General features: G+C 42.4%; 1 protein-coding gene across 1 annotated transcript in view; it reads left to right on the forward strand.

Moving 5' to 3' along the window:
- NVL (nuclear VCP like) overlaps positions 1 to 14581 on the forward strand; it is a 44723-nt gene extending 30142 nt beyond the window's left edge. Inside the window, exons 16-23 of the mRNA XM_081857789.1 lie at positions 413 to 475; positions 1025 to 1144; positions 2763 to 2862; positions 4507 to 4613; positions 8863 to 8939; positions 9473 to 9561; positions 12601 to 12671; positions 13062 to 14581. Of these exons, the coding sequence (XP_081713915.1) occupies positions 413 to 475; positions 1025 to 1144; positions 2763 to 2862; positions 4507 to 4613; positions 8863 to 8939; positions 9473 to 9561; positions 12601 to 12671; positions 13062 to 13106 (672 nt within the window). The 3' untranslated portion in view covers positions 13107 to 14581. The remainder of the gene's footprint in view (positions 1 to 412; positions 476 to 1024; positions 1145 to 2762; positions 2863 to 4506; positions 4614 to 8862; positions 8940 to 9472; positions 9562 to 12600; positions 12672 to 13061) is intronic.
- The last annotated feature ends 5017 nt before the right edge of the window (positions 14582 to 19598 follow it).

The raw sequence follows: 19598 nt of genomic DNA on the forward strand, positions 1-19598 counted from the left end.
GGTCTGCAGAGCTTTCGGTCATGTAAGTGGTTTGCTGCTCCTCTTTCTGAATTGTGTTACTCATTTTCTTTGTAGGGAGATGATAGTTCAGGGAAAGGACTCTGGCTCCATGACAAGAGTACATGCTTGTATGGAGAAGATCCCAGGTTCAGCCCCTTACATTCCCCTCCTATAGGGCTGGGGTAGATTCCTGGAAGCCACTGCCATCATTGTTAATAACACTGAGCTAGATGGACAAATGTTCTGATTCTGTATAAGGGAGCACCCTGTATTCCTGGGTTATATTTTTGTGTGTTTTTAATGTTTGGTGTATTGTTAGATGCCTGAAGGGTCTTCATGGATGCAAAGTGAGGGCAAAATATGTTGATAAAATTAGTATATGCATCTCTTTATTTCCTTGCCTCTTCCCCAGGCTGTGGCAAATGAGTCTGGACTGAATTTCATATCCGTGAAAGGCCCTGAACTGTTGAATATGGTAAGTTCTGTTTGTTGGGCTCAGTTGTCACTGATTTGGGGTTTGCAGGGAACGTGAAATGTTTTGATGCTCAGCCCAAATTGACTTTACCAAATCCATACTATTAGAATGCGTTTTTACAGTGGTCTGTTAGAGCTGCTGGCCTGCAAGTGAAATGACAAGTTGAATTTGGTAGTTTAATTCTAGCCTAATTCTGTGCACCTCTAATGGTTTAGGGTGAGAGGATGCTTTCAGCATGCACTCTGGTTAGAGAGGGCTTGCTTGAAGCTCACAAAAGTTAAAATCTTAAGCGTCCTTCCCCAGCCTTGTGTTTCAGATGTTTTGAACTGCAACTTCCATCAGCTGTAGCTGGCATGGCTAAGATGACTGAAGCTGAGGGAAATTACAGCTCAAAATATCTAGAGGGCACCAGGTTGGAGAATACTGATCTTGAGGGTAAAGCAGTATCTGAACAAGTCCTTTTGACAAGCCTGTCCAAATGATTGGGCATATGATACTTATCTTAAAGATCTTACAGTGATTTCCCCTCCTTGCTCTGTCCTTTTCCAGTATGTGGGGGAAAGCGAACGTGCTGTACGTCAGGTTTTCCAGCGTGCAAGGAATTCAGCGCCTTGTGTCATATTCTTTGACGAAGTTGATGCTTTGTGTCCCCGGAGATCAGACCATGAGGTGAGCCTAAAAACACTTCCACCAATAGCTTAGATCCACGGGAGGACTGGGGGAATATGTAAATAGGTGTCTTTTATCAGATTTATTTGCTTTCACAATAATCCTATGAACTGGCTGTTATTCCTAGAAAAGAAATTAAGTAACCTGCTCAAACCGCCATAATTACTTTCTGGCACAGTCGAGGCCTCAGGCCACATCACCTAAACCTAAACCAACCTGCACACTGATTCATTTATCCCCTGCTTTAAAGTTGTTAAATTTTTAAATAGCAGCCACTTCCTTTATTTTCTCCTTGCCAAAGTAACATCCCAATGCAAATCCTATGGGAACCAAAGTTCCGGCCCAGTGGTCTCACACAAGATGCAAAATATTCACCATAGTTAGTGACTGGAAGGCCTAAAAGTGTGATCCCGACCTGAGGACCTCAACCAAAGACGCTCTTGTTTATAAGACTTGCCAGGTTCTCTGTCACATTGCAACTCTTTGCACCTGGAAGACAGCAGACCTCCAGGACAACCCTTAACCTCTACAAACTGCTGCCCTTGTGCCCCTCAGTCAGGAGTCATCTACCACCACCCCATCTCTTTTTCTCTGGGAAGTGGCAGGAATCATTCCATACATGGTACCTTCCACAGCCATCTCGGTGTATTCTGAGGTCTGCAACTGCTTTAAAGTTGTTAAATTTTTAAATAGCAGCCACTTCCTTTATTTTCTCCTTGCCAAAGTAACATCCCAATGCAAATCCTATGGGAACCAAAGTTCCGGCCCAGTGGTCTCGCACAAGATGCAAAATATTCACCATAGTTAGTGACTGGAAGGTCTAAAAGTGTGATCCCGACCTGAGGACCTCAACCAAAGACGCTCTTGTTTATAAGACTTGCCAGGTTCTCTGTCACATTGCAACTCTTTGCACCTGGAAGACAGCAGACCTCCAGGACAACCCTTAACCTCTACAAACTGCTGCCCTTGTGCCCCTCAGTCAGGAGTCATCTACCACCATCTACCACCACCACCCATGTCATCTACCACCACCCCATCTCTTTTTCTCTGGGAAGTGGCAGGAATCATTCCATACATGGTACCTTCCACAGCCATCTCGGTGTATTCTGAGGTCTGCAACTGCTTAGCACATTCAATCTCAAAGCAGGCTAACTTTAACCCACTGGTTTTGAAGCTCTGTTGTGTAAACTAACCATAGTTACTGTAAACCAGATAAAAACAGCAATCTGCATTTAAGAGAAACAAAAAGGCTCATTTGTGAGGGGATGGGCTAGCAATTCATTAGTTTACCTGGACAAACAAGAGCTTAAACTAGTGCTTAGTATTTTTTACTCCATCTTTCACTTGAAACAGCTCCCAGAACGTGTTACAGGTACCAGTAATAATATTAACAAGGCTATGGAAATGCTGGATGACCCTAGAACGTGGATGGTGGACTGCATCCTTAGGACCTCTCCACTTCCAAGTTTGACAAAAGGGTGGGGCCACCCCTTTATGACACCGTGACTATCTCAGTTCCTCTCAGCTGGTCAGCAGTGTGAGTCAGCTAAGATGCGCTGTCAGCATCAATCAGTTTCTTTTTAACATCTTTTTGTCATCTTTTCAATTCACTGCATAGTCGGGTGCCAGTGTCCGTGTAGTGAACCAGTTGCTAACAGAGATGGATGGCCTGGAATCTCGTCGTCAGGTTTTCATCATGGCAGCCACCAACAGGCCAGGTAAGAATGGTTAAAACAGTTGTAGCTCCACCTTAGGTTGTCTGTTCTGCCACATGTACACGTGTCTGAAATCAGCAGCTTAAGTACGGCATATGTTAATTGTGTTGTTGTTTTTATTTTGAATATATATATATATATATATATATATATATATATATAGTGATTTTTATGTTGATCTTGTTCTGTGAGCTGCTCTGAGACCTCCATGTATAGGGCAGTATATAGATTCAATAAATAAGAATAAGAATAAAGTATGTGGTTTATACACACAATCACAGGGAAATTGTGTCTGTAAAGCAGCAGTTATTTTAGGGATTTGAGAAGCAACACACTGTGTGCATTTGAATTTTGGTGCCTCTACTTAAGAAGCTGGGATCTGAGCTATGGTCAACAGCTTTGGAACAAAGCCAGCAGCTTAATATTGTGACTTGTTCCGAAACCATTAACCATAGTTTCCCAGCGTGGATGAAATGTGAAACCATAGTTAATGGGATGTTCCCTGGGTTGTTTGCTGGCTCACATAAAAAGACTGCCTGTGCAGCCAGGAGGAAGGACTGGAGATTGCTTGACGTACCCATGGCCTCTCGGGTTGCTGGTCTACCTGATGAGCTCTCTGAGGTGAGATGTCTCTAGGGAAGCTGTCCTAGGTTGTCGTCTCAAACCCAGATAATAGTCTGAGGGCAAGATGATTTTATCTTTTCCCTCCTCTTCGATAGTCTGCGCCGTTTCTTGCTGGTTCATTTGCTGAACAGAGGCAAGTTTTCTCAAAAGCCTGATGGTCTTTTCCAGTTGACCCTGCTTTGCCAGAGAGGTGCAGGTCGTCTTCTTATTCCACAAAGAACTATAAAAATGAAGTCAGCTCAAAGCAGAAATTCAATGATCTGACTAAATATAAAGAAAGTAATTTCATAGCTTATGCAGGTTTAACCTGGCAGCAGTGGCAAGGGAGCAACTCAGTGGCTATACCTACAGCCTGTCTGCTGTGATTAACTCATGTGACCCAGTCAAGAAACCAGGCTGTTCAAGGTCACAATATTCCCTAATATAAAATCTACCCTTTCCTCTTTTTGTTGGTGCAGAACAACCGTTCCTAAATGGAATTAAATCAATTAAAATCCTCATGGGCATAAAAGGTGAAGGTAGGGGAGCAAACAAGTCCAAGGTTCACCATGAGTCTTATACCCTGGAGGGAATTGTTTCCTGTTACAACAGAACCGGGCCACTGTGTTTATGCCATATTAATCTTTACCAAGCGGAGGACTCCTTTCAACATCTAGGCGGAAATGAGTGGTCAGCCACCTGTGTCCTTCTTTTGACTTCAGGATGCTGAGTCATCAAATGTCTGCTACTAATCTAGAGTCCTTTTTTTTTAGAGTTAACTGTGCCAGCTACCTAAAATAAACACACCACTTGCTTCTGGGTAATCAACATAATATGTGCATAAACCCAAAATTTCACAGTAAAGAAGAGCTATGTAGTTGTGGTAAATGATGGCATTCCTTCTTTCTGGAGAGAAGGCACTTTGAGAAATGTAGTTTTCTGTTCTCAAAAGCTTCCTGTGGTCTGCCTTCTGGGTGTGTCTTCCTTGTGTGCTTCCAGTTTTGAATCCAGAGTCTAAATAGGATTTTACCGTTTCTCTATCAGATATTCTAGATCCAGCTATTTTGCGCCCTGGAAGACTGGATAAAACACTCTACGTCGGTTTGCCACCACCTTTGGATCGCCTTGCCATTCTAAAGACTATTACAAAAGTAAGTGTGTGTGTGTTTTTAAAGTAATTTTCCCTAGAGCTTTACCTTACTCAGAATAGTTAAACGTAAACTGAATGCATAAGAATAGCATTGTTCAACTGCTAAAAAAAGAAATAAATATTTTACGCTCCTTAGTCTAATTTCCAATATCGACTGCTCCTTAATCAATAATGCATAATCTGGTACAAGATTATGACATTCTTCATCTCATAACGTACAGATGGGGAACCTATGATGAACCACAGTTCCCACTTATCCCTGACTATTGCCCATGTTGGCTTAGGCTGCTAGGAGTTTGAATCCAACAACGTCTGGAGGGTCACAGGTTCCCAAGAGATGCATTGCAAAAGCAGCACCATATCTCCCCCACCCCCCACCCCCCGCCAATACATTTCATACCAGTTTGGAACAAATTTGTTTTCTAAACCTCCATTGATGCATCTCAGCTGGTTGGATTCCCTCCTGCTGCCTCCTGTTCCTCAGCCCTTCATGGCTAACCAGCTCACATCTGATCAGAACACACTTTTGGCAAACCATATTTGGTATGCCACCTGGCAAAGTGACCAGTGCCCTCTTTGCTTTCCTTTTTTTTTAAAGGCATGCTTATGCTAGGAGGTAGTACTGTGAGCCCAGATAGGCAACCATCAAGGTATCTTTGGAAATGATATAAATAATAAAAAAATCTCTGTCGTAAACTTTCGCAAAATAGAGCTTCTCTCCCTTTTTCCTTTTTTTACACACACAGTTTCGTTTGATGTTATATTCCATATCTATAATCCAATTTCTTCCATCCTCACTTGTTCAAATATGAGTTAACATTAAGAGGAGGGTTGCTGAATGTCTTCTACAGGCCCATGCAGTTACCATATTTTTCGCCCCATAGGACGCACCAGCCCATAAGGCGCACCTAGTTTTTTGGGGGGGAAATAAAGGGGGGGGGAATTATTTCCTCCGCAGCCCCCAGAACAGGCAGCTCTCCGCAAGCGGTGGGAGCCCAGCTTGCGGAGAGCTGCGCAAAGCCTGGAGAGCGAAAGGGGTCGGTGTGCACCGACCCCTCTTGCTCTCCAGGCTTCAGCGAAAGCCTGCATTCACCCCATAGGACGCACACACGTTTCCCCTTCATTTTTGGAGGGGAAAAGGTGCGTCCTATAGGGCGAAAAATACGGTATTTGAAATGTTTGGATTAGACGGTCCTTTTAATTATTATTTTTTGTGCTGTTTTTAATCATTTTAATGGTTTTTATATTGCTGTACACCACTCTGTTATTTTATGAGGGGGCAGTAGGCAAATCCTTTTATAGATAATTATCTAGAAAAGTTATGCATGTTGACATGGAAGGATGCACCTCCTGCTGGGAAACATCATCCCAGTTTCCCCCCACAAACTTCCGCTGAAGGATTTAGCCCTGTTTAGCTCTGAAACTCTTTCAGCCTAACCTGCTTTACAAGGTTGCTGGGTAGATAAAATGGGTGGTGGAAAGATGGGGTTAAAAGATGATGAAACAACTCCTGGGAAAAATGGCAGTATAGCGCTGCCAGGCATGAATGGAACACCTTGCCCTTGTTGCTATAACTTGGAGAGAGGTGAAGAACATCACCATTTGAAATTTATTTAAATTCAGTTAGCTATTGTGAAATGAAATGTTTGATCTGCAGTCTTGCATCACATGCTGATGTGTAAGAATGCGAGGCTAAAGGACTCCAGTAAATACTGTCTGTTGGAGTACTTTCAAGTACAGTCATACCTCAGGTTGAATACGCTTTGAATTGAGCGCGTTTGAGTTGCGCTCCGCAGAAACTGGGAAGTAATGGAGCACGTTACTTCCGGGTTTCGCCGCATGCGCAGACGCTCAGAATGATGTCACGTGCATACACAGAAGCGGCAAAAAGCGACACGCGTGTGCGCAGACGTGCCATCACTAGTTACGTTTGCTTCTAGAAGCAAACGGAGCTCCGGAACGGATCCCGTTCATATCTAGAGGTACCACTGTAGTAAATTGTGGATTAAAAAAGGTAAAGGTAAAGGACCCCTGACAGTTAAGTCGAGTCGCAAACGACTCATCTCGCTTTACTGGCCGAGGGAGCTGACGTTTGTCCGCAGACAGTTTTTCCGGCTCACGTGGCCAGTATGACTAAGCCGCTTCTGGCGAAACCAGAGCAGCTCACAGAAACACCGTTTACCTTCCCGCCGGAGCGGTACCTATTTATCTACTTGCACTTTGACGTGCTTTTGAACTGCTAGGTTGGCAGGAGCAGGGACCGAGCAATGGGAGCTCACCCCATCGCGGGGATTCGAACCGCTGACCTTCCACATGGTTCTGCTCTCGATTTTATCCTCATAATAACCCTCAGAGACTGAATTCAGTGGATTTCACAGCTACTAATGGTTAAGCTTGAGTTTTCATAGCATGTCCAAATGGAGCAAATTACTTCATGTGGCCATATTATCTCAACAGTTTGTGATCCAGACTCCTCTGATCACTTCTTCTGTGGAAACTTGAAGAAAACAAATCTCTGATGCAATTTGTACTTGTGTGCAGGAACATTATGTGTTGTGCTAGCAACCCTATTAATTGCTTTTCTGTTCAAAATGCTCTCACGTCGTAAGTGAAAAATGATTAAACACCACTTTGCAAGTAACTGAATTTGTTTAAACACAATGTGCACATATTTGTCGCTTTCAGAGCTGACACAATGAGTGTGTTTTGTGCGTTCTGTATCTGAGTACAGAATGGTGTTTTTTAAAGCAGGTTTTGGTTCTAGGACTGAGCCAACTTTGGCCTAGAGCCAAACTTAGACTGGTAGAAATTAATGAAATGTTTTCCTGGAAAAAAGTGAAGGGATTGGGTTAATGAATGTGGGTGCTGCTCTTTAGCTCAGGTTGTGTTAAGGAAATTAGCAAAACTGCATACAAAGCTGGTTCTGTGCAAGATTGGAAGAAGACAATGCTTGTCTTGCTGTAAATGGAATAAAGCGTGTTTTGGCTTGTTCCTACATATCTAAATGCAGGATTGAAATTTAGTCACTGAAAAATGTTTCACAGGCAGGCAATTTGCCAAACAATTTCTCAAGCTGCCTTTCTGATGCATAAGTATATAAGTAGTTGGTGCCTGGCTGGTAGAACTTGTTTGTGGACTGCCAAATTTTTCCTTCCTTGTTGAAAGTCTGGTGATTGTATTCTTCCCAATGCTGTTAGGATTTTTAGCTGTTGCCTAAGCCAGTGCCCTTTATGTCTGCAAATTTAGATATGTCATGCATGTTGACAGAGGGCTCTTTGATGCAGCAGTCGCTTCCTTCAGTGGGAAGGGAGACAAACTTTTTCCCCAGTTCATACTACCCACTCCAGAACCACATGCCACATTGTTCCACAAGTGTCCCACCCCCACCCCCCTGGATTCAGGGTCTGAAGAGGATGAAGGATTTGCAAAACTTGCCTTCCTCCCTGTTACACAGCTTGATGGTGTGCCTTTCATCAGCAGAAAAACACTGCTGAATAAAATCCCATGCTTTCTCTGTTTTATGTGGAAACAACCAAGCAATGTTTCACATAGTTCTCTCTTTAGTCATGCCGTTTGGTACTAGTGTTTGTATTTTTTAAAACAACATTATAGACGTGTTAACTTCTTTGGGAGGCTTTTGATTCAGTGTTTTTCCTGTTGTATATTTCTTCTTTAAAAGTATTTTAAATCCTTGAGGACAGTGAGTAATTTAAGAACCTCATAAAGCCCTGGTGGCAAATAACAACATCTTGCTGGCATCGAATCAAGAAACCCAGGTTAAGAAAATGTGAGTGCCCCAAGCCAGCCATGGGTGTTCCTGAGAAGCTTACTGAATAGTTTGTGTGATTGATTAGTAGCTTGGAGGGAGGACTTGGGAAAGCTACGCCCTCCTTGACAGTTTGGTTTCTCCATTTGGCTCTTGGGAATCTTGCCAGGCCACACCCTTTTGCATCCTCCTTGTGTTTTTCCCCAGGTGTGATCATGCCTCTTTCTTGCCTGGGTGGAGGAGCATGGGATTGTGTGTCGAGACTAGCCTACCGTACAAACACAAAATGCACATTCATTTCTCTCTGCACTGTTCATGCTGCCCCCACCAACCACCTGCCGTATCCACCCCTGTCCCCAGAATGGAATAATGCAGTCCTTGGGCTGAAAAATGTACCCCATCCCTGCTGTAGGATGAAACGATTGCTCCGTGGGTGGTTGCAGTTGATGTCTCTAAACATTTCCCCGCTTGTCACCTTTTATAGGATGGAACCCGACCTCCGCTTGACACTGATGTGGACCTTGAACAAATTGCTCATAATCCCTGCTGTGATAGTTATACGTAAGTAAATTTCTCTTTTTTATCTTCCATTGCCACTTGTAGGTAGTGTTGGTCCTTCTGTGATACCGCCTTATCAGTAGTAGAAAATAAACACATCACTCCAAATCCTCATCTTCTTGCCTTTTTATCTCCATTAACACATCTGCCTAGACTAATGTTCCAGATTTCTTTGACCTTTCCGGTTTATGACACTGAAATGCATTAGGTTCTGCATAGCAAAAACCTCTGTGCCTAGTTTACGTTTATTTTCAAAGCAAGTGTACTTCTGTAAAATGTGTCAAGGAGGCTTGCAGCATATGCTTACAGAATCTAAATTAACACATGTTAATCCCAGTTTGCCCCCAAAATATATAAAAAGAGCACATCTCAGACTAACCGGCACACCTTGCTGAATGGAAATAATTTTATTTAAATGTCTGTTCAGTGACATTTTAATGCCCATATTCGTTCCGCTTCTGCTGTTACAACTCTCCTTTGGGATAAAAAATGTGCCCTAAAATGACTCATTGGCTTTTTGTTGTTTGTTTTTATAGGGGAGCAGATCTTTCAGCTCTAGTGCGGGAGGCTTCTGTCTGTGCCCTGAAAGAGGAGATGGCAGTGCTGAATGCCACAGACAGGAAAGGTAAGGAAGAGGATATTAAACAGAATAACTTGAAGAGAGAGCAAGTTGAAAGATTTTCTTTCTTCTTTTTGGGGGACATAATTTATTTTTGAAACTTTTCATCATACAATACAATACAAGACAAACTAAATAAAATAATCTAACCAAAAGAGAAAGAGAACGGTAGATTTTAACCCTTGTCTCACAAAGAAGCTCTCCCCTTTTGGCAGCTCCATTACTGTCACTGTGTTTACTATTATGAGAGGGAGTGATAATATAGAACTCTGAATCCGGAATAACCTCTACATGCCGACTCTTTTGGGATTCCCGTCTATACTGACTGACCAACTATGCTGAAGGGGCTAGCTGGGAGAGCAACTCGATCCATTTGACTCTATCCTTGTCTATACAGAAAGGCTGCTTCACACACAAGCAGCTGTAACAATTATTTCAAGTGGCAGTGTACGATCGAGCAGCAAATATTCTCCGTCCTTTCCTCTGCATGTGGTTAGAAGCTTTGTGAAATGAGACTGTGAGACACATCACAGCAATATCATTGTAGCCTTTGTTCACTGACTTTGTAGAGAAGCCAAGAATCAATGGCAGCTGTTGCTCTCACCTAAATACTTTGCTTATACCAGGAGTTTCCTCTCAAAATAATATGACGATCTCAGGTTAAGGTTGCTTTAGAATATTTAAGCAGATTTAAGATTTTTAAATTGGCAATCTTCAAAATTTTAAAACTACCATTTAGATTAGGTTAGTGAACTATCAGGAAGCAGGTGGGAGGAATTTCTTTCCTTATTTTTGATTGGTGCTTGCGCAGAAATGGACTATTTTACAAGTCCCAGCTTCCCTCTGTGATTTGGCAGAGTTTGATGAGGAACAGCCAGTTACAACTAATTTGTTTTAGTTTGGAATGTTCTACTACTCATGGAGCTTGTTCTGTTGTACCTTCCAAATGTTTTGCAAGAGAAGGCATGCGATGGAGATGGTAGCTGGAAAAGCTGAATTGATTAGATAAATCAATAAGGATCCGTTAATTGTTTTGACTCTTGGAGCCTTGTCTGGACTTCGGCAATGATTAGCTGACAGAGGCTATTGTTGGTGAGAAGTTCTAGGCTCGGCAGCCTCTAGCCCAGTAGCAAAAAAAGGAGAGCAATGCAAGATTGAAAAACCAAATGCCCCTCAGTGGACACCAAAGCCCTGGTTCACACATTTTAGCTGAGGGTGGTGCTGAAATAGCATGGCGAAGCTGAGTGATGCTTTCTGTCGCATTACCCTGGTAAATTAGAGGTGCAGAACTCAAGCCAAAAGGTTTGTGCTTTGATCTCCCTGTGGCCCGTGAAGTTGACAGTTCAGAGAAAATCCTTGCATACAGCAACGTACACAGAGTTTGTGGCTGGATGCATGGCTCCAGAGATGTAGACCATTAGTTAGTTTCATAAACGTTTCAAGGCAGTAGGTTTACAAAACTGTTCTTCCTGTTGGCAGAATACTGGAGTTGGACCAGTCTTCATTTTAAAAACCTATTTCTAAAGAAGACCTGGGTGGGCCAATTTACTTGGTGTTAGATACCAACGATACATCATTTTCATATAATTTTCTCTTCAACCATAACATGCTGTAAATTTTACATCCAAATTCCACAATTGTTCCCATGCTTCCTTATCTATATAATGACCGATATTTATCGCCCGTTGTCTTTGTCCATGGAGTTTTCTTGGCAGTGGCTTGCCAGTTTCTCCTCCAGGTGGATCATGTTTGGTCAAAACTCCCCACTATGACCTGTTCATCTTGGGTGCCCTGCTCGGCATAGTTCATAGCTTCTCTGAGTTATTCAAGCCCCTTCGCCACGGCAAGGCAGCGATCCATGAAGGGGTAAAAGCTATGGTTTTCCCAGTAGTGATGTATGGAAGTGAAAGCTGGACCATAAAGAAGGCTGATCGCCGAAGAATTGATGCTTTTGAATTATGGTGCTGGAGGAGACTCTTGAGAGTCCCATGGACTGCAAGAAGATCAAACCTATCCATTCTTAAGGAAATCAGCCCTGAGTGCTCCCTGGAAGGACTGATCGTGAAGCTGAGACTCCCTGATGTTGGGAAAGATGGAGGGCACAAGAAGAAGGGGACGACAGAGGACGAGATGGTTGGACAGTGTTCTTGAGGCTACCAGCATGAGTTTGAGCAGAATGCGGGAGGCAGTGGAAGACAGAAGTGCCTGGCGTGCTCTGGTCCATGGGGTCACAAAGAGACGGACACAACTAAACGATTAAACAACAACAATCTATCGCCCAATTTATCATTGTGGGAATCAGTCTCTGGGGAAGCTGTCCTAGGTTATCTTCTCAAATCCAGCTAATAGTCTGAGGGCAAGCTGATCTATCTTCCCCCTCCTCCTTGATAGTCTGCACTGTTTCTTGCTGGTTCATTTGCTGAACAGAGGCAAGTTCTCTCATGAGCCTGATGGTCTTTTCCAGTTGACCCCTGCTTTGCCAGAGAGGCGTGGGTCGCCTTCTTATTCCACGAAGAACCGTAAAAATGATGTCAGATTTTGGGTGGGCTTCAACACTGCACTAAGGAGATTGTTCCTTTGGGCAAGCATTTTTCCTCACCTGGTGGGACAGTCTCCCCCTCCTCCCCGAATGCTTTTCTGGGGGTTCTCCGGACCCTCCTGAGTAGATATGGGGGAGCCATGGGGTAAAGGGCAAGAATCCCATTGTGCTAGTAGGAGCCCTTATTCTAGCTCCCGTCAGAGGAGCAGGGTAGTTGAATCCAGCCCTTTGTTTATAAAAATTTGTGTAATCTCTTCCTACTGTTGAGAATAGGAAATTTAGGAGCCTTTTTATCCATTTGAGCAGAGCACTTGGAAGTGCCTAGAAGGCAAGTAGTGGGAAGCTCAATCTCTGGGCAATCTTCATTGTTAAGGGTGTTCGATGCTTTCATTATCCTCTTCCCAAAACTTATTTTATTAATAGCCTTAAGTTTCATTTCATTACAGTTCATTATGTATACTGTGGAAGCATATTAACCTTCTCCTGTTGCACTGTATTGTTTGCAGGAGAAATCAAGATTGCCAGAAAACACTTTGAAGCAGCTTTCAAGAAAGTTAAATCTTCTGTATCGAGAAAGGTGAGAGGTGCTCTAGGCCAGCTGGTGACTTAAGCTGGGAGTGGCACAGAATGCTAAGGAACGTGCAAAGGAATATTAGGCAACCAATTTCCCCTTCACTCTTGCCCAAACAAGTCTGATCTGGGGGAAAACCACGCATCTGCCTTGGTGTTAGTGGGAGGGAACCTTACTGGCACATGGAGAAGGCAGGCTCTGGACACTGCCTCCTCAGCGGCTGGGATCTTTAAAAAGCCAGTAAATTAGCCACTTTGCCTTTCCCTAGGTTTCTTTTGTAAATGCTGAAACACAATCTTTGGCACTAGGTAAAAGTTTTCCTTATGGTACAGTCGGCTCAAAAGCCTTTCTGAATGAGTTTGTTTCTGTTTTTCCTCCTTTCACCGGCATCCTTAGGACCAAATAATGTATGAAGAGCTGCGCAAGTCACTGAGCAGGTGATAGCTGGATCATCCCCAACACCCAACATGTTGCTTAACCTGAGGACCTCTCCCAGTGGACTGTTTTCCAGAAGCATCTTCATGGCTTGGATTTAACCTTGGTTTTGCTTGCTTCCACATTGCTGGACTCCGTTTCTGAGAGAAGTTCTATCACATTGTATAGTAATTAACATTTGTCCACAACCTTTCAAACTGGTCTCCAGGATATGGCCAGAAGATACATGATGTGGCCATCTGGCTGAAACTAAGCAACCCTGGATCTGGTCAGAAACCCATATATGCCATGGATTCTGTGATGGAAGAAAGTGCAAGATGTAAATGTTGTTTTAAAAATACGCTGTCAGCTGTCATGGGCTTCTCCCCATCACTCTTCAGACGTTAAATTTTTCTTTCCGCTATGAGACATTTGATTAATCTTGTTAGTGTCCTGCCTGTAAACTGAACACTGCCTGTAATACACAAAGAAGCAATAGCAAGTCAACCTACCACATCAAGCCTAGCCCAGATAGCAGGGATGGGGGACCTGTGATGCTCTAGATGGTGGGACTGTAGTTTCCATCAGCCCCAGAGAGCATGGCCAGTTTTCAGGAATGATGGAAGTTGTAATCCGACATTGGGCTGCAGGGTGGGCACAAGTTCCCTATCCCCATCTTATCCCACAGACAGGAAAACAGCCAGGCAGGTAATAGGAGTAATGTTACCATGGGGGTAGTTACTCTGCCACCTACTACGCCTTTCCATAAAAAAGTGGGCAGCAGGGCCCAGCTGAGGAGAGGGGAAATTGTGCTGTTGGGCAAGCAGAAATGCTTTCACTGGCAGAAAAATATCCTTAAAACTACATTGAAAACTTAAGGAAAAACAGCTTTTTCTCTGTGGGGAAGCTTCACATTATTTAAAGAAGTCTGCTTGTTTGCTTTAAAAATACCACATTCTTTCCCATACTAGTTTTATGTGTATGACTTAAAACAAGGGAATATTAGAAAAAATTGGGTGCAGTGGGCTGAAGACTAAAGCCAAGCGTCTGTAGGATCTGTCATTTGATCCACCCATGACCAATCCAGACAATGCAAAGGAGATCCTCACAGCAGTGTACAGGGACTTTTAGATAGCAACCATTAATCAGCTGCATAGGTGTCCTAAGAACATGGCTTTTTATTGCAGAATCCTCTGCTTCCCACACATAGAAAGCACACAGACTTTGCTTTTCCATGTGGACTGGTGTGAAAGTCAGATATGATTGGATTTTTTAAAAATGCATTTGTTTTCAAGCATCAGCAAAACAGTAAAACAAAAAAAGGAACTCAAGAATAAATAATACAGAGCTTGTATTACAGAGAAACAGCCATCTGTAATGTGTTCCTCAAAGAGGTTCAGTGTTCAGCTTAGGATGTATTTCCATAGATTACTGGGTGTTAAGGAATGCATCCATATTCCAATGTATTTGTGTACATAATAAAGCACATTTCATAAAAACTGCTCCCTTCTACGTTGTTTTAACTTTATGCTTAGGTTTTTTTCATGACTGCTATATTCCATACTTCCCAACGTTACTTGTCCTCACATCCTTCCATACTTCCCAACGTTATTTGTCCTCACATCCTTCCAGTTTCTGGTATAATGGCCAGTGGAGAGCCAATGGTTTCCCACATGTCTTTAGGGATTTGATTCCCCCTGACCAGGTATCCAAGTGGTTGTGTTCTGGTGTCCGTATCTTGGTTTGGGATGCCAGGATGGGAATAGGATTCTATTGGCTTACCATCCACCCCAGTAAGCAATTCTCCCTGCCCGAATTTATAGAGGCAATCACAGCTGTGGATTGAAGGAGTCCAAAGTGGGTTGTTCTCGGTGACAAAACATGCATGCCATGGTGGTCTTGTCTGCTGTGGCTCAGCAGTTTATGGCCTCCAAGCCAACCAAGGACGTCTCTCTGATTTTATCTTGGCCAGCACATGTATTGGGGTACACACTGGGCTTTAGGCCACATCTTCTGTTTTGAAATAGTGATTTGGTTGTGGAAGCCATATGTGACACTTGTCACGGACAGATTATAAATTTAACCTGCAAGAGTAAAGGACCTGATTCAGTACTCTCCTCAAAAGCGGACGAAATCTGAATTGCAGGTGGTGTTTCGGGAATTTCCTACAGGACTGGCTGGCAATCCTGCTGGAGCTCTAATTATTGTCTGGAATGAGGCAGGGAGCCAAGCTGGCCCCACAACAGCTCCTAAGCATTTGGCACATTGTCAGAGCCATTGTCAGTTGCTTAGTACTTGGAGGAGTGGGTAGCAATAAATTGATAAAGTCAATGTGACTGAACATATAAAAGCCCATTGGTGGTCTTCATGTAGCGATGAAATCTTACTTCACACCACCACCAGTGGTGTGAAGTGGAGCTCCTGGGTTTTTAAAAAAAACATTTTTAAAATTAATAATAATAATCCAATATGAGCCACATTGATACAATACAAAATCATAATACAATTTTAAAAGGCAATTATTCTATTCCAGTTCCATAGAAACAGTATGCCATATGGTCCTGTTTGACAGATAATTTTCAGCTTGTGCAACACAAGGATGTGGTTAACCTGCTTCCTTGATTGAGATCAGCTAACAAAGGAGCTTCTCTTGCCATTTTAAATTGCCTTATTTTAAAATAATCTCATGAGCATCTCAATACTCTGCTAACCAAAAGCGAGCATGGACAGTAGCCTAAAATACTGGTTTCTCTTTTAATTTTTGACAGCACATCTTGCTAATCTAGTTTCTGTTTAAAGGTGTGATCTTAAAGTGTAAGGATGCGGGCTTGGACTTCCGGTCGGCGCCAGCGTTTGATGGCGGTCCTAGCCTCGAGCTCCGAGGCAGGACTGCTCCGTAAGTTCGGGTCTTACCCGCTACGGCAAGCGGGGGACCCCTAAAATCACAGGCGCTGAAGCCTGTGAGCAAGGAGATTCGGTGGGCACCTTTGCGCCCCCCCGGCATCGTGAAAGAGCCTTTTTAAAGGCTCCGGAGCGGCATCGGGGTGAGCGCGGTGCTGAGGATCGCTACCCAGCTTACGGAGTGAAGCCGCGTCGCCATTAACGGAGAGCGCCGATTTCTTTCTGAAACTAACGATTGGCAACAACAATACCCGTGAGTAAGAACGCAAAATTAAAACGGGACTTAAAAATCCAGAAGATTTGGCTGAAAACGGGAAGGTAAAAATTAAGGAAGTCAGCCTCCCGGATCTGCATGATTAACGGAGCAATGAAAAGACCGAGCTGTGTTTAAATGGACTTTCTTTTTAACTCTTACTAGACCAGACATCGAAAGGATCTCCCCCCTGTAGTGCAGGGGAAGGGGGGGAGAAAACAGAATTAATTTAACCTGCAATAGAAAGGGATAAGGAATAAAAAACCTCTGCTGCCGACACCTCTGGTCAGGCTGCCGGAGCAGCGATCGCCTGAAAAAGGAACTGTCAAGTGAGCTGTCAAAGGACAGTGGTTATAAAATAAGACTTATTTGAAACATATTAACGGGACTTTGGTGGATTACAATTTTAACAGTAAAGTGCTACAAATTAAAGACTCTTAGTGGGACTTTTGCCTCTGGACTTTCTGTTTCTTTGTTGTGGGTGACTTTGGACGGTTACAATTTCCCCCTCTAGAGGGCTTTAGTTGCATTACGGTGTATCCAGCGGGACTTTCCACTTGCAACTTTCCTGTGTGAATGACCTTGAGTTATGAGCAACCCGCCAGAAGAGATTTCAACAAGAAGTAAAACAAAGCAAGCTCAAAAACAAGCTCAAAAAAGAGGCTCTTTATCAGGAGCAGCAGCTGCACAAGAAAAAATAACAGCAGCATCAATGGAGTCAATGACACAGGCTCTGCTCAAAATAAATCAGTCACTAGAAGTACTCACCAAGCAATCTGCAGAACTTACTAAACAGTCTACAGAGAACTCTAAGAAACTGACGGAGTTGACAAGAAGATTAGACCTGAACACAACAACAATTTCATCTAACACAGATTCTATAAACCGTTTGGTTCAAGAGTCTACGGAAACAAGGAGAATAGCTGAGAGTGCTAGGTCTACTGCCGAAGAAACCAAAGGAAAGTTTGCGCCTATTGCAAAAAAAGTACATGAACATGATACAGCATTAGCCCTATTAGAACTGGAAAGGAAAAGCAAGAACCTGAAATTAAGACTGGTTCCAGAAGAGGAAGAGGACAAGCTTGGGGAATTCCTCACAGATAAATTTCAAGATTTTTGGAATGATGAGCTAGATGGAGAAGAAGATGAATTTGTGATAACCTCAGCCTTTCGGATTGGCAGGAAGCAAGGGAAGAAGCCAAGAGATTGTTTAATTACCTTGGGATCAAAGGAACAAAGAGACAAAATACTGAACCTACATTTCCAGAAGGCCTTGGTCATTAAAAATTCTCGGATCCAGATTTTCAAGGATATTCCTAAATATTTTTTGGAGGTTAGATCTCAATTTAAAGAATTAGTTGATCTACTTAAACAGAATAATATCCCATTCAGGTGGGAATTTCCACAAGGGCTGTCCTTTAACTTTAAAGGGAAGAAAATTAAAATAAAATCAAACCAGGATAAAGAACTCTTTTTGGAAAGAAATCAAGAGGATCTTCAGAAAGGAACTGTTAGTGAGGGGGAAGTACCGGACATTTCAAATCTATCATTTGGACTGAACCGAGCACCGACCGAGGAGGAACAACAACTTGGTGCAGTCGGTGGAAGAGCTACCCAATAACAAAAATGTCTCTGCAACTCTACAGCTGGAATTGTAATGGTTTGAACCACCCTCGAAAAAGGGGCCAAGTATTTCATCTATTAAAGAAAGAACATCTAGATGTAATCTGCCTACAAGAAACCCACATTGCCAGGATACATAGAAAACTTTTAATAAACAAGAGATTAGGACAAGAATTTATTTCATCAGATAGAGTTAAGAAAAGAGGAGTTGTGATTTATGTTAAGGAAAAATTTGAACCAAAACTGATTTTTAAGGATGACCAAGGAAGATACCTGGCAGTGGAAATTCAAATTTATGGAGAAAAGATGTTGATTGTTGGAGTTTATGCACCAAACGAGGGGAAGGCTGAATTTTTCAAGAAGTTGCACGAGACTTTAATGGACTTCTTGGATTTTAAAATCATAATGATGGGTGATATGAATGGAGTCGTCTCCACAAACATGGACAAGGCCCAAAGACAAACAATATCTAATGAAGGAAGACTACCAAAGACTTTCTTTGAATTGACTGACACTATGGACCTGATTGACATTTGGAGAACTAGGAACCCTCTGGAAAGGGAGGGGACCTTTTTCTCTGAAGCAAAAATGACATGGACTAGAATTGATCAAATATGGACTTCTAGTAATCTGGCATCGAAGGTTAAAAAAATAGAAATCTGCCCAAAGACCTGTTCTGACCACAATGCTGTCAAGATGGAAATGAAACTGACAACAGCTGGAACCTTTAGATGGAGAATGAATGACACCCTCTTTGGAGATGAGGAAATTTGTAAAAAGGCCCAAAAAACACTTAAAGACTACTTCGAGATTAACATGAGATCAGACACCGAAAAAAGAGTTATTTGGGATGCAAGTAAAGCCGTGATGCGTGGCTTCCTAATACAACAGAATTCAATAAAGAGGAAAAAACAGAATGAGAAGAAAGAGAAAATTTGGAACCTAATAAAAGAAGGGGAGAAGAAATTGAGATCTAAGCCTAAATCTCATGAGATATTAAGAGAAATAAAATTCTATCAAACACAATATATGGAATTGATGAATCAGGAAACAGAATGGAAAATTAAACAAATGAGACAAAAGACTTTTGAGTCCGCAGATAAATGTGGGAAGCTACTGTCTTGGCAACTGAAAAAGAGGCAAAAATTGAATACAGTGACATCACTTGAAGTAGATGGGAAGTTTATTAATAAACCAAATGAGATAAGCAATTGTTTTCAAAGTTTCTTCAAGAAATTATACAAACAAGGGCCAAAAAACGAACAGGAGATAGAAGAATTTATCGGAAAATACGGCCTACCAAAAATCTCTGAAAATAATAGAAGGAGTTTGAATGAGAAAATTACAGATCAAGAAATAGAGAGCGCCATTCAGGATATGCAGCTGGGAAAATCACCAGGACCAGATGGACTAACCGCGAGATATTATAAAGTACTGAAGGATTGGTTAATACAACCATTGAAAGAAGTCTGCAATCAAATTTTGGAAGGGAAAAAGGCTCCCGAATCGTGGAAGGAAGCATTCATTTCACTTATACCGAAGACAGAAACTGAGAAACATCAAGTTAAGAATTATCGCCCTATATCACTTTTGAATGTGGATTATAAAATTTTTGCAGACATTTTAGCAAAAAGATTCAAAAAAGTGTTGTTAGAGGAGATTCACAGGGACCAAACAGGCTTTCTACCAGGCAGGCAATTGTCAGATAATGTGAGGAATATTATAGATATTCTGGAACTTCT

Source organism: Podarcis erhardii (genome assembly GCF_964252035.2).
Source record: "Podarcis erhardii genome assembly, chromosome: 3".
Taxonomy (NCBI): domain Eukaryota; kingdom Metazoa; phylum Chordata; class Lepidosauria; order Squamata; family Lacertidae; genus Podarcis; species Podarcis erhardii.